The 20025-nt window shown below is 38.4% G+C and overlaps 1 protein-coding gene across 2 annotated transcripts in view; it reads left to right on the top strand.

The window, feature by feature from the left end:
- Window positions 1–20025, top strand: part of LOC127413525 (fibroblast growth factor receptor 2-like) — a 74247-nt gene that overhangs the window by 47578 nt on the left and 6644 nt on the right. For both annotated transcript variants that reach the window (XM_051650737.1, XM_051650736.1), the window contains exons 12-17: window positions 550–660; window positions 821–1011; window positions 1241–1363; window positions 3682–3752; window positions 15773–15910; window positions 19017–19122. In XM_051650737.1, the coding sequence (XP_051506697.1) occupies window positions 550–660; window positions 821–1011; window positions 1241–1363; window positions 3682–3752; window positions 15773–15910; window positions 19017–19122 (740 nt within the window). The remainder of the gene's footprint in view (window positions 1–549; window positions 661–820; window positions 1012–1240; window positions 1364–3681; window positions 3753–15772; window positions 15911–19016; window positions 19123–20025) is intronic.

Raw genomic sequence — 20025 nt, 5'->3', positions numbered from 1 at the left:
GTGCGTCTGCCTCCCGTGCCGGCTGATGCCGGTTTGGATCCCGCTCAGAGCGGGTTGAGCAGGACCAGTTACAGTGGCGTCATGTCCCAGATGGGAGTGAGGTTTAGGGGGTTGAGTGTAACGGGAGCCAGCTGGTACGTGATAGCTGTGCGGTATGTAGAAACCTCACTCCCCTGGCCTCAAGAGGCGCACCAGCAACTGAGGCTAGAGGCTGTAGCATTTAGCCTTAGAGCGTCCACCTCCCATGCCGGTTGATGCCGGTTCGAATACCGCTTGGAGCTGGTCAAGCAGGACCGGTAACACATACTACTATTTAAAATGTTTATCATTGCATAACTGCCTAATGTTTCACATACTAAAAATAGTATATAGGATGCAGTAAGCAGTACTCTAATATTACATTTCAAACACCGCCATACAGTCTCTCCTCTGAATAGGAAATAGGACGAGCTTATAGGATTCATTTAGGAGCTTTCCAAATTAAGAGGACACGCATCAAACAAGATTTATTTCTATTTGTTCATTAATTCGTTTATTTGTTCTTTTTAGATGATGCAACAGAGAAAGACCTTTCTGACCTGGTGTCAGAGATGGAGATGATGAAGATGATTGGTCGGCACAAAAACATCATCAATTTGTTGGGGGCGTGCACTCAGGATGGTGAGCGAACAGTGAATCCATGAATCAATGAATCAGTCCCTTGAATCACGAATCAGTCCATGAATCTGTGATTCATATTTGATTTTATCTTTAGACAGTTGAAATTCTCAGCTTTATAAAGGACGAAGTGAACATTGACTACAACTCTTTCTCGTCGTAGGTCCGTTATATGTAATAGTGGAGTATGCGTCTAAGGGGAACCTTCGAGAGTATTTGAGGGTCCGGCGGCCCCCCGGAATGGAGTACTCCTATGATATAGCCCGGGTATCAGATGAACCTCTCACCTTCAAAGATCTGGTCTCCTGCACTTATCAAGTAGCTCGCGGCATGGAGTATTTAGCATCACAAAAGGTATGTGCATGCATGCACACGCAAATGTAATTTACATTTAACACAACAACTAGCGAGTAAACCAGCCAAACACACTTCTTACGCTCTCCTTTCCCACTGGAATGTGCGAGGAGCCTTATCGTACTCTCATACACACTTTTGAATACACAAAAATCTGCTTTCCAGTGTGTCTCAAAGCACCCAAAATGTTCTTGTTATTCCTGAAGGTCTCTTTCTGTTTCTCCGGCAGTGTATACACAGAGATCTGGCTGCCAGGAATGTTTTGGTCACAGAAAGCAACGTTATGAAGATTGCAGACTTTGGCCTGGCCAGAGACGTCCACAACATAGATTACTATAAAAAGACGACGAATGTAAGTTCACTCTTTTTCACCTTTAATAATCCCATTTCCTATATCATACTATGCATTCTTTTGTCTACATTTGAAGTTATAGTTGGCGTAATTACTGTGCTTCGGCTTTGTAGGACAGAAAATACCCTATACACTAGCATAGAAAGACTTTGAAACAAATAGACATGCAATAAAAGCCAGAAAACTCATATTTTTAATGTCATTTCCTTTAGGTTTCCTTTGCACATTGACATATTCACCCTTGACTCTTCTCAGTCTGTTGCCATCTCTTTTATTTTTCTCGCCTTCTCTCTTTCATTTCTCGCTTTCTGTGTTTATCTTTGCCACATTCTCTCTCTCTCGCCAGTCTTGGCATGATTTGTGGATTCCCAGGCAGTCGGCGTGTATAGTGATTTCAGCTCTTTGCTTATTTGGTCGTACCCTCTTGTTCTCTGGTTCCAGAAAGCTTGTTGTTCAGGCTCATGAGAAAGAAATGTTAGTGACAAATCTAAATGCATTAGCATAGCTTTAATTCTCATTCCCACCATTATATCAGTCTGTACACTGGCTGAGGTGCTTGGTTTGGCTGTATTTGACTCTCCATCACTCATACGAGTGTTTGACCTCTGCCTGTATCTGAATAAATTCAAATATTTATAGTATTGTAACCATTATTACATTTGGGTCCATATTTTCAAAAGTCGTCATGAAGTGAAAAATTATTCCTTTTATTTTCTTAATGTACATGGTCTTATTGTGCACGATTTATCATTCTAAAGAAAAAAAAAAAATCAAAATCTTTTTCAACAAAATCCAATAACCTGCTACATCTCTGAAATGACTTTCCTTTTCAACTTATGTCTGGTGTTCTGGTAAGGAACGCCTACTTTTCATGAGCCAATAAATTCTTGATTGATAAAATCCAGTCCTGGTATAATTATTTTGTTCTTCAATGAATATCCTTTTCACTCTGAAATGCATCACATTATGAAGTAAAATGGGTTGTGATTGTCTTTTTATGTTGACTTTTAAAGGGATGTTCTGGGTTCAATATAAGTTAAGCTCAATCAACAGCATTTGTGTCATAATGCTGATTACCACAAAAGTAAAAAAAACAAAAAGGCAAGAATCTGGGTTCCAGTGAGGCACTTACAATGGAATTGAATGGGGCCAATCTGTAAACGTTAAAATACTCACTGTTTCAAAAGTATAGCCACAAGATGTAAACAATATGAGTAACATGATTTTAGTGTGATTTATTGCTTATGAACATTTTCTGTGTAAAGTTATACCCAATTTTACAACTTTGTTGCCATGACAACGTAACGCCCCACAAACCCTGAAACCCTAAAGCAACGATTTAAACAACTTAAGAGATCAAATAATACACAAGTTCTAACTGAAGAATAAATGTAAGTGCTTTTATGAATTATAAGCATTACATTTCTACATTTAAACCCACCAAAAACTGGCCCCATTCACTGTAGTTCCTCACTGTAACCTCAATTACTTCTTCTTTTTTCTTTTTTTTTTAAGAAAAAAGGATCAAGTTGAAATAATTTTTTTTTGGTAATCAACATTATGCCGCAGATGCTGTCAACTGAGCTTAAATTAAATTGAACCCAGAATATTTCTTTAAGTCCTCTATAATCGAATTGTCTTAGTGGATCATTTGAGTGATCACAGTGAGTCACTGGATTCAATATGAGATGCTTTTCCAAATCTCATATTCACATCTTAATGGTCTGGTTTTCCAGCAGGGAAGTAAATGCAAGCCAGCTAGTCAGTTAAAACAACCACCTTTCAAAACATATATTGAGCAGTACCACTTTCATTCTGATTAATTCTTTATTTCTTATCAAGTTCACCAAGGTTTGTTCATGAATCGTTTCTCATAGTTTGGCAAGAATGAAGAGTCATGACTTAGAGATAATGATGACTGATTAATAGCTTGGGTTAGATTCAATTACACTAGTACAGCTCGGTCAAAATAAAAACTCTGTTAGATACTCCTTTCAAAACAAAACCAAGCCAGAAGATTGGGAGTGATTGGATTAAACCCAATATCTGCCTCTCAAGACTTAATTGACTCGTGTATGTTCTCCACTAGCTTCAATTTATAAACGAGTTATGACTCCTTGGGGAAATTAGAGGTTTGTGATACATCCTGCTAGGACTAGCATAGGATTTAATTTACAGTCATTATTGGCATGCTGCTTTGGCCCTAATGAAATTCCAAGCTAACAAGGGTCTCACACAGATGAAGACGTGTAAATGTCACAGTGTTTAGATGTTGAGGGTCGACCATCTTTGACCTTTTCTTTTATTGATGTCTGTAGGGTCGTCTGCCCGTGAAGTGGATGGCTCCAGAGGCTCTGTTCGACAGAGTTTATACGCACCAGAGTGATGTGTAAGTCAGCAATTTGTCTTTTGTTTGTTTGGTTAGTTTTTATTCTCTATTTTAAAATAGACATACAAGTATAATGGACAACTTTCCTTGGCATTTCTTGATTTTTTTTACTCTTTGAAAGAGTAAAAAGAGTTGTAAGAGTTTGTAGACTCTAATGTTCACCAAGCGAAGCTCCCTCCTCCCACATTTACAGTATATATCAGTATTCATGTTTCCATCCAAGTTACGCATTTATGCGCAAAATCAAAATATTACAAAAAGAATTAGCAAATTAAGCAGCGTTTCCATCTTGTTTGTTAAAGAGAACAAAAACCTCACTTCTGGGGAAATTGCTGCCAAATAGAAATGAAAATGGAAGTTGATGCCACTGTGGATCTTTTATGAAATGAATTACACTAACGAACTTCATTTTTGCTCTCGTTCATTCTCTGAGTGAATAATGTATTCACATGGCTTGTTGAGGCAAATTCACATGACTTTTTTGATGCACATCTATATTCCTACATAAAATCTATAGCAGTATATTCTGTAAACGTGTTTCCATTGTTGTTTATGTTTTTTATTGAATTAAAAACATATCCTCTTTTTATTTATTATTTGTATATTATAATATATATATATATATATATATATATATATATATATATATATATATATATATATATATATATTATTAAGCGTGCAAACAAGTTTTTATGCATGTTTTGGCGATTTTATTCCCTGTTGTTTCCATCCAGAAATCTTTATGGAATATCCCAAAATTCACATAAAAATAAGTGGATGGAAACCCAGCTAACACAGCAACATGGCAAGGACATTATTACGCATTTCATTAGGGTGTTGTTAGCCAATTACAACTGAGGTAATTTTCATAAGTCTTAAAGGAACAGTAGCAAGAAAAGCCAGTTTAATTCTAAGGATCAGACCGAGGGTGAAAAAAGGTTATGATGTAAATCATGTTTATGCAAGAAACCTTGACCAGTGTTATAAATGGAGATATATTTGTTTATTCTAAATAAAATGCAACAAAAGGTTAGACTATAGCCCCTTTATGCAGAAAAAATAAAATCTGTCAGTGACTTTTGGATGAATTATGACAATTGTCATCTTTTAAGGTATAAATAGCTTTTTGAAAAAGATACTGATGTTACAGTTATAGCTGTTTTCCTTTTTACAAAGTGAAGAGTTTTACCTTGTACCTTTGGAGAAAGTGAGTTGTTTTGAGAATGAAGTGGATCTGCTGGGAGGGGAGAACAGGAGCAAGAGTGATGGAAAGTTGAGGAAGAGTTTTACATTTACATTTATGCATTTGGCAGATGCTTTTATCCAAAGCGACTTACAGTGCACTTATTACAGGGACAATCCCCCTGGAGCAACCTGGAGTTAAGTGCCTTGCTTAAGGACACAATGGTGGTGGCTGTGGGGATTGAACCAACAACCTTCTGCTTACCAGTTCAGTGCTTTAGTCCACTACGCCACCACCACTCAGTTTTTGGCAGGCAGAGAAAGCAGAAGGGCTGTTCATGGCCAGCACTACGCCCAAAAGCGAGAGATTTCATGCTCGACTTGCAGCCAGTGCCGTGTTACTAATCTGCGCAGCTTCAAAGCGCCTCATATGGGCCAGAATCTCACCTCCAAGAGACCCGGACGGAAGTGCCCTCGAACTTCCCTTCCCAAACACTCTGTCTCTTCCTCGCCTCTGTTTTTTTTTTTTTTTTTTTAACACTTGAAAGTCTGTTCCCCTCCTTTTACCTTCCATAGGGTGAAATAATCCTTTCTTTTTGCCATTTGTGTTCGCGTTTATCCTCTAGAATCCTCTAGTGCGTGGTTGTTTCCTTTCATTTTAAGGTTACATGTTTCTGTCACCCAAAAAGATTAAATGAACCAAAAGTCACGTTTTGGGATGCGTTGGAGTTTTCATACGACCTCTGCGGGATGTTTTCACGTTTTTGTTGCATGCATAGACTGCAGGGTGTGTGCGCGTGTGTGTGTGTATGTGTGTGTTTAATCGAATACAGATCAGTAGCTTTTGTCATGTCTGAAAACTCTTTGTGTGGTCTGTGCAGTAAAATCTAATCAATATCAAAGGGACCCTTGTTGATTGCAAAGGCTTAAATCTTTAGTCACAGGTTCAATGCTAATTATCCATCATCAGTCACTAAGGTGCCCGGCTCTCTGATTGGTTCAAATACAGACACGATCCATACATGACATCATATTAACTTAATACATAAATTATGATTCAGATGGCATGTTTTGACAAACAGGACCCCTGTTGAGCAGCATGTAACCTGCATAGCTTGCAAAAATGCAAATATAGATGTATACGTGTGATTTTGTGTTTAGTATGCAGAATGGCTGTTTTTATGGTTAAGGATCATCCACACCATGCAATATTTAATATTAACACCAGTTATATTAGATTGAAGGAAATGTGTCATCTACATTTAACTGATGAAATTTATCACGACTCTTGCCTTTATTACCTAGTTACTAAACATTTAGGTAAATCTCACAAAAGCTGCCAAAAACATGTCCATGTCTACTCCAAAATCATAAATTACATTTTGCTTAATGATCCAGAAATAGGCTTTAATTTCTTTTAATTATTTTTTGCATTGTTACACTATTTTCATGACTATTTTCATATTTTCATGAGCACCCCCCACCCCCAAAGTGAAAAAATCTCATTACTGAAATGAGGGTTTGTAAAATATTTTTGTAAAATATTTTGAAAAAACTGTAAAATGTGTATACATCACATAAATACTGTATATGTAGTGACTGCTAGTTTATGCAGAATTATGTTTTTGTATGTTTATTATTATTATTTTAATTTAATAGTTTAAATAATAATTTAAAAATAAAATAATTTAAAATATAATTTTCAAATTAATAAAATGATTAAGAGGTCATTTTTAAAAAATGTATTGTACTAAAGTAAACAAGTAAATGGGGGTGGGCGATATGGACAAAAACCTATATCACGATATGAGTCATTTTATATCACGATAAAGATATATATCACAATATAGTTACATTTTTCTGACAAATCAATAAAATTGTATTATATATTAAGCCATGTCACAATGTGTAATTTTGAGTAATCCAGTAAGTGAATTAAATACTTTATAAATGAAAACTTCTTCATCTAATAAAATTTTCTCTTTATTTTGAATTTGACAAACATAGTGAAAGAAAAAAAGAAAAAATTAATGCCACATTTCAGTCTGATGATGTGCACCAATTTTCTTCTTCTTTTTATTTTTATTATTATTATTGTTGTTGTTGTTGTTGTTGTTGTGGCGGCGTAGTACTCACTACGAAAGGAAAGTAAGGCAATCCTTCCATCCGCTAGCCTGTGGGAGACCTTTGGGCAAGGTCGAGTACCCACTAAGCCCCCCCACTCAGGGCCACGAGAAAATCCACTGCCTTGTGGGTCATGTATGGAAACCGAAGGCTATGGGATGAAACACCCAGACAGAAAAGCCAGGCCAAGAGACAACCTGTAAGGGCGATTGTGCTCGCGAACTCCGCAGCTCCTCCGGCCAGTCACTGCGACCACTGCACCCTTGCCAGATCAATATGCAACCAGTGGTAAAGTGGGCTACTCTGACAACTGGCAAAAATCAGTGTATCCTTAAAGTCTTGCCTGCAAGCCTATGAATCATGAACTCCAATAAATACCCATACTGGCAGGACGTTGCCCAGGATAAAAAGGTCCACCCAACTTACAATTTAAATGTCACCACTTGGAATGTGCACACAATGCTAGACAGACAAGACAGTGAAAGACCAGAATGCAGAACTTGCTAAATACAAAATTGACATAGCATCACTCAACGAGGTCAGATTTTCTGAGATCGGCAGCATCTGAGAGGAGGATACATCATCTTCTGGAGTGGCAAGCCCTCTGGAGACAGAGCTGAGTTGGGAGTGGCCCTGGCTGTCAGAAATGACCTTGTGCCAAGACTGACAGAGGAGCCGAAACCAGTAAATGACAGAATGATCACGCTGAGATTGCCTCTAACCAAGAGCCGGTATTGTACATTAATAGCTATCTATGCCCAAACAATGACCAACAGCCAACATCCATCAGCAGATTCTATGACCAGCTCAGCCAAACACTAAGAACCATACCTTACTCTGACAAAATCCTCCTCATGGGGGATTTCAACGCTTGAGTGGGGCAAAATCACACCATCTGGTCGAAGGTCTTAGGAAAATTTGGATGTGGCCAAACCAACTTGAATGGAGAGCTCCTGCTCTCCCTGTGTATGGAACATGAGCTAGCTATCACAAACACATGCTTCAAACACAAACCTGCTCATAAATCCTCATGGATGCACCCAGGATCCAAACATTGGCACCTCATAGACTATATTATCACTTGTCAGCACGACTTGGCTGACATTTTTGACACCAGAGCAATGAGAGGTGAAAACTGAAGCACTGATCACATGCTGGTCAAGTCGACCACTAAGCTGAGGGTACGAAAGAAGATCCTGTCTGAATCTGTGGAAGCACGCTGGGACGCCTTCAAGTCTGCTGTCTACGAAGCATCTAAGACAACATTGGGCATTGCCACCAGGAAACATGAAGACTGGTTCGATGAGAATGGCAAAGAACTGGCTGCACTCATAGCCATTATGAACACAGCTCGAGTCAATATTCTGAATCGGAACACATGCTCAAACAAGACAAAATACAGGAATGCCTGCAAGAAACTCCAACAAAGGTGCAGGGAACTAAAGAACCAGTGGTGGACAGCTAAAGCAGCAGAGCTTCAGGAGCATGCTGATAGGAACGACACAAAAGGTTTTTTACCAAAGTATGAGAGCTGTCTGGGGACCACGAGTTAACTACCCTGACCAACTGCTGGCAAATGACAACCAAACGCTGCTCAATGAGAAGCGGGACATGCTCAACAGATGGACAGAGCATTTCAACATCCTCCTCAATGAAAGCCACTCTGTAAGCCACGATGTCATCGACAGCATCCCGCAGTCTCCAATTCAACATTGGATGGACAAATGTCCCGACCAGGCCGAAGTCTTGGAGGCCATCAATATGCTGAGTGATGGCAACTCTCCCAGTGCAGATGGACTCCACCCCGAGGTAATCAAGCATGGAGGACAAAAAATGACAGAAGCACTCTATACCATTATCAAGGAAGTGTGGAGCCATGCTAAAGTCCCACAGGACTGGAAGGATGCCAGATTGGTGACAATCTTTAAAAAGGGTGATTGTGCGGCAATTATCACGGTATATCACTCCTTTCTATACCAGGAAAGGTTTTCGCGCGTGTTCTTCTAAACAGACTGTCCTCATACGCAGACACCCTGCTGCCTGAGGCCCAGTGTGGCTTCCGCTCTGGTAGAGGCACAGTAGACATGATATGTTCCCTCAAGCAATTACAGGAAAAATGTATAGAACAAAATATGCCGCTTTACATGGTCTTTGTGGATTTCATGAAGGCCTTCGACACTGTCAATAGAGATGCTCTCTGGAAAGTCCTCCAGAGAGCTGGCTGCCCCAAACACTTCACCGACCTTATTGCTGCCTTACACTCTGGAATGAAAGCCTCAGTCAACATGAAGGGAGAGACTTCAGACCCATTTGAAGTCAACAATGGTGTGAAGCAGGGCTGTGTGGATATTTACAGAAATCAAAAGCCTCAGCAGCCTTTGGAAGACTAAAGGACAGGGTCTGGCAGAACAGACACCTCACCTTGAGAACAAAATGTACAGTATATCTGGCCATTGTGCTCCCAACACTTCTCTATGGGGCCGAATCCTGGACTGTATACAGGGCTGCTGCTCACAAGCTAAATGCTTTTATGATGAGGCAGCTTCGGCAGATAATGAACATCAAATGGTGGCAACACGTATCAAACAACTCCATCCTTGAGCGTGCAACTTTACCAAGCATGTATGAACTCCTTGCCCAGCGAAATCTGTGATGGACTGGTCATGTCATCCGGCTAGATGACCACCGACTACCCAAATGAATCCTGTACTCAACTTCAGGAAGGGTTTTGCAGCAGAGGCAGACCTAAACTGCATTACAAAGACACTATCAAACGAAACCTAAAAGCAAAACAGATTCCTCTCAACAGCTGGCAAACTCTTGCCAAAGACAGAAATTTGTGGAGGAAACAGATTCACAGAATGTCTTCATCGGACACGATGGACAGCTGAATGAATGAATGAATTATTATTATTGTTGTTGTTGTTATTATTATTATGATTATTGTTCTAACTTTCCTCAAGAAACTTAACATTTTCTCAAAGCAATGCAAAAAGTAAAATAGAATATAAATAAACAAATTATCCATAAATAAAACACTTAATTAGGCTCTTAGTGTTTTTAGTAATCTATATAAAGAAAATATAAAATATCTGAAGGAAAATATGGTATGTATGGTTTGTTTCCTGATTCAAACATCATTCGAACAGAATTTTAGAAAGGGTTTTGATGTTTATTTTAAAAACCCACTTGACATTGAGAGAAACCAGAATGAGTAACGTGTGTGATCTGCGCTTTTTCTGTCACAGGAGCACAAATGAAGGGACTGGGATGATTTCAAGACTCGCACGCACTTGAGTGTTTCAGACTGTGTGCACAACACTCGCACAAAACACAGCTGCGCACGTTTGGATGGGATGCATGTTTGGAGCGTGGGATGAATGTCATTGAATTTGCTTTGATGGTGGCTCAAGTGAAATTTCATGCCACAGAAGCGGATTCAGTGTAATTTTTTCTCGCGTTTCAGACAAGCTTTTCATCTAATGACACGTGCAGTTGTCAGTGAAAAACTGCGTTTCATTTCTATCAGTCTCACGTGAAGCCCTGACCACTGATATATACGCGCACATGGATGGATATATCGACATACACAACGTACAAACCTTGCAAATCGCTGTTTTCTGCTCTTTATCGCGTTTTCTAAAGCCAAACCAATTTCACAACATGAAGGATGCACTTTTTCCTTCATAATCTCCTCTCATCTTCTCATTCAAATGAATTTGAGGAACGAACAGTCGATCCGCCTTCCTCCATTTATCCGACAGCGTGTGTAATGCGTACGTGTTATGTGCTGTACACATTTCTCGTGTGGCAATTTTGCGTTACCATGATAGAGACGATAAATGTATACTGGTTGGCAAATTTCTACTGGTTTATCATGTCTACCAGTATACTGCCCACCCCTGCGTAGTAAACAATCATTATTTTTCACTATTTTCATATTTTCATGAGTAACCGCCTCCTCTCCCCAAAGTGATTTTTTTTTTTTTTTTTTTTAATGAACACATCCTGCAAATATTTTTAGTAACTGTTAATTTATGCAGAATTATTTTTTAAGTAATATATTTAAAAAAAAGAGTTATTTTAAAAACAAATGTAATAATTAAAAAATATATTTGAAAGATTATAAAAAAAATTCAAATTAAATTTTTTTTAATTTATTGTATTACAGTAATGAGAATCTAATAAGAATCAGCATTGAGAATAATTGGAATTGCAAAAAATGCTAAAGTAAAACTTGTTAAATGAGGTGTTACAGTAATAAATTAAATGTGTTTAATTGTCATGACAATAATGTTACAAGACAAAACATCTTAATAGCTTCAGTAGGCTTCAATTTCTTAACAATATAATTTATTTATTTTTTCCTTTTGATTTTAGGGTTAAATGTGACCCCCTTTTTGATATTCATCCATTTATTCCCAATTAGCAACTAAGATCTAGAATACAACCACAGAATTGACTACCGCATGACAGTCTTTCCACACATACAGGCCATTAATGGCCTATTGCATTCAAGCGTGAGGGTTCAAGAGGTCTTTGCGATGACCCTTGGGTCTTTTTTGGCCCTGTGAGTGACTTATTGATCGTGAGGAGGCTAGCAGTGGTTACACAGACGCATTGAATAGAGAAGATGAATTTGGCAAACATGTCAGATGAGATACAGCACCAGATAATGAACAGATGAGAACAAATAAGGTAACTGATTATGTAAAGAAGCGCATGGACGAGTAACCACTGACGTAAACAAAAGCAGAGAGTCATTGTGCTTTGTGTGATGCGGACGCTGTGGGTCACCAGCAAAGGTGTGTGCGTGCCCAGTGGAAAATTGTATTACTCATAGGTTGCTTGATAATATAGCTCAGGAGACTTATCAGAGTTCTCAGTTATGCTTCTTTTAAAGGTGAAGTGTCTAACATTTTCAATGTCTCTAAAGCACATTGTCGTGTAATGTGTCACTGGCGATTCCAAATGGTTATTTATTGCAATTGTGAAATGTTTTCATTAACTCTGCGTTAATAAAGGTTTAGGCAGATGATAAGGATTTCTTGATCTGCATCACCATTGGACTATTTCGGGAAGCTAACTTGCGAATAATGAGTCGATGGTCACAAACCCTTTGTGGAAACTCGTATCATCATACTGTGTTGTATTTTTTCCCTTGTCATAGATGAAGCAACACAGAATTGGCATGTGTTGAAAAATCATTCCCCACTACTATCTTCAAGCACTCCCTCAGCAGCAGTCAGGACATTTGTTTCCTGTGGGTCGCGCTAATGTTTGTTTTGGCTAGACGATATGTGTTATTGTGGTATTCCATGGAGGACAAAGGCCAGCTTTGAGTCCAGAGGCATTTCAGCAGTGTCCACTGTCGAGACGCTCGCAGAAAGACCGCATTAAGACCCCTACAGTTGCTGCGTTGTAAGAGCCAACAAATATTGCTTCTATACATCTAAATGACACAAATTTCACAAGGGTTAATTTCACAGAGCATTTCTCATCCAGATTTTGCAGATAATGAAGTGATGGTACCATGGAAAAGGCTGGAATTTGTTGGTCCCTTTGATAACAGGACGGCGGTTGTTGTGATTGCAAATAATGTGCATACTAACATTGAAGACCCTGTGAAATCGCTGGACGAGTGCTGTTTTCCTTCCTGTGTTGATATATTTTTTATTGAATATATAAATATAAAAGGGCCCCTCCCTTTATTTGTTAAAAGCCAATAGGCTTTAGTTAAGCCTTGGGAAAAAGAAGTACACTTAAACATACTTTTAAAACAAGTACTTTTTATGAAAATAATATTCTTTCAAAGTACATACTTCAGTGTGTACTAAATGTATTTTTAACAATTTACTGCAACTTCATTGAATTTTTGTGATATTTAATTAGTGTTTAAATGTATGTTAAATGCGACAAGTAAACTTTTGAGTGCTTTTTTGACCCACATTAGTCGCACTTATGTAATGCTAAGTGTCATTTTGTAATGTATTTTATAATGCAGATGAAATATGTATGTATAAGTATAATGTTGGATGTACTTCATTGCAGCTAAATAACAGTTATACTGCAACTTCAGTGAAACAAAGTATACACGTATTTTTTATCAAACTTCTGGTGATCTAATAAACTAAGATTGACATGTCAATCATGTATACTTATTAAAGTACTCTAGACTATTTTATGAAATCATGTGGAAATGTATTACTCGAAAACAAGCTACTGACAGACATTTTAAATGCATTGACTTTTAATTAAATTTTTAGTAACAAAATAAAGTTGAAATGAAAATTAAGTATGATTTTGTTTAAAGGTGCTATATGTAATATTTTTACTGTACTAAATCATAAAATGACCATAATATGTCATTAGAGAATTAGGAAACATGCTAAGTTAAAATACTGGCTTCTCCTATAACAATGCTACAGCCAGTATATTCTGCTTTGAAGTTTCCATTCCGGGCTGGAATTTCTGTTTATGTTTTGGCCTGTATGATCCCGCCCACTGCCCATTCACCAATAGTATTTTGACACTGCCGGGTTGCCAGATTTGAACAAGTTTGCAGGCAAACAACACTGCAGCCATGGAAGCCAGCAAACGAACTGGATCAGAGATAACAGATTCCACCCAACCTAAAAAGCCTCGCCATCCGTCTAAAAACCACCATGACAAGAGGTGTAGTAAAACAAGGAGAAATACTGGCGATGCCTTTGGAAGATGGAGACAGCTTAAAGCCCAAAAATCCTTTAAAACGGATGCTGAGTTGGCTAATTTGCACATCAACATTCTGGCAACCCGCATGAGCTTCGAGTCTGGGGCGGGGCAGACAACTCTCCACTATTTTTCATTTGGACTGCAGTACCCATTTCAGACGCTTGTCGTCAATCTTACATATAGCACCTTTAAATATGCTTTAGTGTGTAAAAACTTCTATCAGGAAGACTCGCAGATTTAAGTAAAGTTTTAGATTACATTTATTTGATGAATATAAAACAGAAAATGTAATGTCTCTCTTTGGCGTAAGACCTGTCTGGCGGTCCGAAGAAGTTGTACTCGGAAACATCAGATCCTGCCGGAGATAGGAGCCTACCCTCGTGCTGGACGGGACTCAACTGGTGGCGGTGGGGTGGTGGAGGTTGCCGTGTTAGCACACTGAAACAGCAATGTGATAGATTGTGAGCAGACTTATAAAGCAATGGCTTACATGTGATTGGCTAGGAGTTGCCTAGCTAATGGTGCGATGATGTACAGCTGCTAGTCTTCCCGCTAGAACTACGCTGTGTTTAAATTTTTTACAGTACACTAAAACATTATTAAAAGGTATTGATTCAAAATGTACTTTCAAAATAATACTGTTAAGTTGACATTAATACTAAATTCACTTTTTTTAAAGTGAGATTAAATATCTATAAAAAATTGATTCCTTACAGTACACTAAAGTATTCTAAACCTGAAAGTATACTTTTAAAAAAATATATACTTTTAAGATTTCAAGTACACGTCAAGTAGACATTCAATACACATACTGTAAGGGTGTGTTCATACTTGGCAGGTTTTGTTCGATTAAAACGAACTCTGGTGCGATTGCTCTGTTAGTGCAGTTCATTTGAACAAGTGTGACCTTGAACCTTGGTGCGCACCAAACAAGCTGACCGAGACCCCCTGAATAATGGGTCTTGGTCCGCTTCCAAACGAATTCTGGTGCGGTTCGACTGATATATGAACGCAGCATGGACCAAAGACGTCTAAACGGACCAATAACAGGAAGTAATTTGCCTTAAATACTAACCTCAAGCATACCTGGTTCTTCTCATCATAGGAGCTATGTTGCCCATTACAGTTTGGTACAGACGTCGGAACCGCCATCAGCCGTCTTTGCAGTATATCTTCATTTGTGTGTGCAACAGAGGAATTCCTGGCACTGCTTTGACTCCTTTACACATTTTATTAGCTCTTTGTTTGTTCTCAGCTGGTAAAAATACCACTATATATATATATATATATATATATATATATATATATATATATATATATATATACATAAATCCAACGAGCACATTTAGCCCAGCAGCCAACATTATTTTGGAAGTTCGGCAAGTTCCGTCGCAAAATATACATCATAAAAATAAGTCAGGTTGTGACCTTATCATTATGCCTTTTGTTTTGAATCTTTAGGTTCGGTGTTAAAAATGCCAGTGTGATCGCTAAGCGAACCAGGACTAAATGTATCATTTTCATTTTTGGTCCGGACCAAGAGAACCAAGAGAACCGAACTACAAGTGTGAAAACACCCTAAGTGTACTTCTTTTATACTAGGGATGTCACAGCCAAGAACAATGTTGTGTGCTGGTGGTATTAGGGGGAAGGACATTCTCATTGTAGAAAGCATTTTGTTGAGAAAAAAAGGTGTAATGCAAGATGAGTCATCAGTATTTTTCCTCCTTTTTTCTGAAGAGACTGAAAAAGTGATTTTGTCAACTTTTAGGAATATACTGTAGGGTATGGATGGCCTCTAAGCTAACATACATGGACTCAAAACCACAAAACTTTCATTCTGATTTCAGACTAACGTTGAAAAAATGTTCCATTAAACCATATGCTATTACACTTGGAATATATTTACAGTTAAAACACTGTTTGAAAGTTTAACCTGAACCACATAATGAATGTGTTTGCTGTGATCTGATGTATGTACTTTTTTCTCTCTTCAGCTGGTCGTTTGGGGTTCTCATGTGGGAGATCTTCACGCTCGGCGGTTCTCCATATCCAGGAATACCCGTAGAGGAGCTCTTTAAGCTACTAAAAGAGGGTCATCGCATGGACAAGCCCGCTAACTGCACCAACGAATTGTAAGTTGCAATATTTTCATGGCTGTCTACTTAATGGTAGCAGTTAAGATCTTGTTCGTTATGGCAGTCTTACCTAGCTGCAAATTTCTGAAATGCATCCTACGTTTTGGGAAGGGGAAAAGTCTATAGCTAGAACTATAGCTCAACCCTAACCCTACCCTTAAACCTAAACCTAACAAATTAGGTAGCCCTTTACTCATAAATATGAATGATTTTTCACCTGCCATCCTACATTTTGGAAATCTGCTATCGGGCCAGTAAAAATCTGTTCAGATTCAAATTCTGTTTGTAATTTAGCATGTCAGTGCACTAGTTAAAGGAATATTCCGGGTTCAGTACAAGTTAAGCTCAGTCGACATCATTTGTGGCATAATGTTGATGACCACAAAAATGTATTTTGGCTCGTCCCTCCTTTTCTTTAAAAAAAGCAAATATCTGGGTTACAGTGAAACACTTACAATGGTAGTGAATAGGGCCAATTTTTGAGCATTAAAATACTTACTGTTTCAAAAGTATAGCCACAAGACATAAATGATATGCATGTAAACATGATTTTACTGTGATAAAATCACTTACAAACCTTTTCTGTGTAGTTATAGTCAATTTTACAACTTCATTACCTTGACGATGTAATGTCAACAAACCCTAAAACGACTATAAAAATGACAATTTAAACAACTTTACAGCTCAAATAATACAATAAAGTTTTAACTGAAGAATTAATACAATTGCTTTTATAAAATGATAAGCATCACATTTCTCTGTTTAAATCCTCCAAAAATTGGCTCCATTCACTTCCATTGTAAGTGCCTCACTGTAACATTGATTTTTGCTTTTTTTTTTTTTAAAGAAAAGGAGGAATGAGTTGAAATACATTTTTGTGGTTATCAACATTATACTACAAATGCTGTCGATTGAGCTTAGCTTGTACTGAACCCAGAATATTCCTTTAAGCTAGCGCCCCACTAGTTGTTTTTTTATTTTGGCCACCGATTTTCAGTTGTTATCTTTACATAATTGTTTGAAATTTATTTGGGATTTAGAATTTGTGCATTTAAAAAAAACATGTCAAGAAAACATGAAGCAATCTTTCCTCTTACAGATGAGCAGTCTGTTAAAAATTCTGAACAATCATATCATATTATACCACGGGTCTGTTGAATGCTTGATTCTGATTGGTTCACGGATGTTCTAAGGTGTGCAATTATTTTTCAAGGAAACGCGCGGCTATGAAGTAGTTCCAGGTCTTGACCACATAACGGTTCCATATCACTTCGCCAAATTATTTCAGTTATTTCAAAGAGTCCTACAGGCTACCACAACAAAATAACTAATTAAAGCAAAGACACTGGTTAAAGTAGATCGGTTAAGAACGTCAAACAATGTCTAAAATATCCTACATTTATTTAAATTTTGGTTAAAAAGTGCCCTCGCGCTCCCTCATCTCCCCTGCACTTACACACACACACAAACACACACACACACACACACACACACACACACACACACACACACACACACACACACACACACACACTGGTGCGGCTATCCTTATGAGGACTATCCATAGACATAATGATTTTTAGACTGTATGAACTATAGATTCTATCCCCTAATCCTACTCCTAAACCTAACCCTCACAAAAAACGTTCTGCATTTTTACATTTTCAAAAAAACATTATTTAGTATGTTTTAATAAGCGATTTGAATTATGGGGACACTACAAATGTCCTCATAAACCACATTTATAGCATAATACCCTTGTAATTACCAGTTTGTAACCTAAAAAAATTTCCTCGTAAACCACCCAAACCCACCCACACACACACACACACACACACACACACACACAAGCAGCGCATCCTCGATTGCTAGTTATAAAGTGATGTTTTAGAACTAGCAAAGAAGGCTTGAGCTGTATCAAAGCTAGATACACTTGATCAATACAACAGTTTCTATATTATCTGAAATATCTGTGGGAAACACCCTCGCGCCCCCTCCCCCTCTCTATACACACACACTCCCACACTTGTGGACACACATCATACGTGTTACCCACGCACTTACTCGTGAGAGAAAAACAGAGCCATCATGTCAGTGCACTCCTGCATCTCACTGGGGTTGAAAAAATTTGTTAAGGTTTACAACGGAAATATGGCGATACTCGCTGCTGCTGAAAAGTGCTAAAACGTACATCTTGCCGACGAGAGCTGCAACAAAAAAGATAATCCCATAAGCGATCTCTCTCAGTTTATGAGTTTCTTTCAATCCCTTAAAAACAAACTCTCACTCACACAAGCACAAATGCACTACCTTATTACTCCAGTAAGTGCTCCAGTAAAGCAGCGCAAGCCTCGCTATCCTCCGTTGCTAGTTCTAAAGTGATGTTTTCGAACTAGCAACGAAGGCTTGGACTGTATTAAAGCAAGAAGCTGTATCTGTGGCGAAAGAAAGTAGTTCCTCTCATAAGAGCGTTTTAGGGATGAAAACCAGAAAATGTCTTGAGCTAAAACCCTGAACGATGTCTTAAGGTGTGGTAACCGTGGTATAAGCGAAATAATTGACTCCGGCCCCTTGATTTGTTGAAAAATAATGCACACCGTGTAACGGCATTACCACCTCGGGTGTGCATTATTTTTCAACAATTCAACGGTCCGTCGTCAATTATTCCTTACATAATGCATGACCCTCGCAACTATGGAAACTGTGCAAACGTGATTTCAACTAATTAATTAATACATCTTGTGCTCACATTCATGATATATAAATAAATACATATATATAAAAAATCATATTGAAAGAACTTTACAGGAACTGGGTGCAAATTTTGCTATGGAGCAAACCTGAAGTGGGTTTTATCTCACCGGGGGGAGCAAGCAAGGAGCGGGAAATGGAAAACCCGGGCTGGAGTGGAGTGATTCCCAAACGCTTTGAGGGGAAATCACTATCACTCCACTACATTCATAGACTCAGTGTGTCTGATTACTCAAATGGTTGCACCACACTTGATTTCCGAAACAGTGCAGAGGATAGAAATAAATGATGTCACATTCTTAGTTTGATCCTGGCATCATCCCATTGTTCTTCATATTGTCTTCTTTCTCAGGTACATGATGATGAAGGACTGCTGGCATGCGATCTCCTCTCACAGACCCACATTCAAACAACTGGTGGAGGACCTGGACCGCATTCTCACTTTGGCAACCAATGAGGTGAGGGGTTTACACATCTAAACAAACCCGCCCACACGCACTCATTCAGTCTGTTCTTTCAGCGTAAACAGACTCAATTCACACTTCTTCTATAGTTCTGGGATTTATCAAACTCGTGCCATTACTTTTTCCTGCTTGCAGCCTTTTGCAAGATTTGCGAGGGCAAGGAAATCATCAGATGGTTTTTACGGTCAGCATATATGTTGAGAGTTGCACGAGCTTGATTTCATCCATGCTTCCTTTTTTTTTTTGTTTTTTTTTTTGAGCATGACCCTTGTGCTAGCATTGTTCAATGATCAGATGATTGGCAGATGATTCTTTCCATTCCCTGGATATCATCCGCTATATCCGTGCAGGGGACTGGGGTACGGCGAGGAATGGAAATCTGTCTGGACTTGTCGGAGGGGGGATTGAGCCGTGAAAGAGAGATGACGCCAAATGCCGCGCTCTCGCTCTCCGTTTTGAACTTTCAAAACGTAATAAAATGCCTCTTCTTTCTTCTCCCCGTCTTAAACTGCTCACAGATGTGAAGGCCTTCAGTAATGTGAGCTGCCTTGTGTTGAGCGAGTTCAAGCCTGCGCTGATTTTCAGCAACCCAAAACCCTCCTCTTCCTCTTAAAGTCAAATATTTCAGTACCAGCCACAAAGGGGGAAAGGCTCCAATTTGGTTTAAGGAACCAAGTAAACCAAGGAAAAATGTCCTTCTGTAAATGTTTTGTGGTATACACTGTATGAACATTGGATGTTTATATATAAGTTTTTCCGAAATATATACAGTGGTGTGAAAAAGTGTTTGCCCCCTTCCTGATTTCTTATTTTTTTGCATGTTTGTCACACTTAAATGTTTCAGATCATCAGACAAGTTTAAATATTAGTCAAAGATAACACAAGTAAACACAAAAT

The sequence above is a fragment of the Myxocyprinus asiaticus genome, chromosome 23 (assembly GCF_019703515.2).
Source record: "Myxocyprinus asiaticus isolate MX2 ecotype Aquarium Trade chromosome 23, UBuf_Myxa_2, whole genome shotgun sequence".
Lineage (NCBI taxonomy): Eukaryota > Metazoa > Chordata > Actinopteri > Cypriniformes > Catostomidae > Myxocyprinus > Myxocyprinus asiaticus.
Note: the sequence above shows the minus strand (reverse complement) of the source record. Positions and strands in the feature narration are given on the sequence as shown.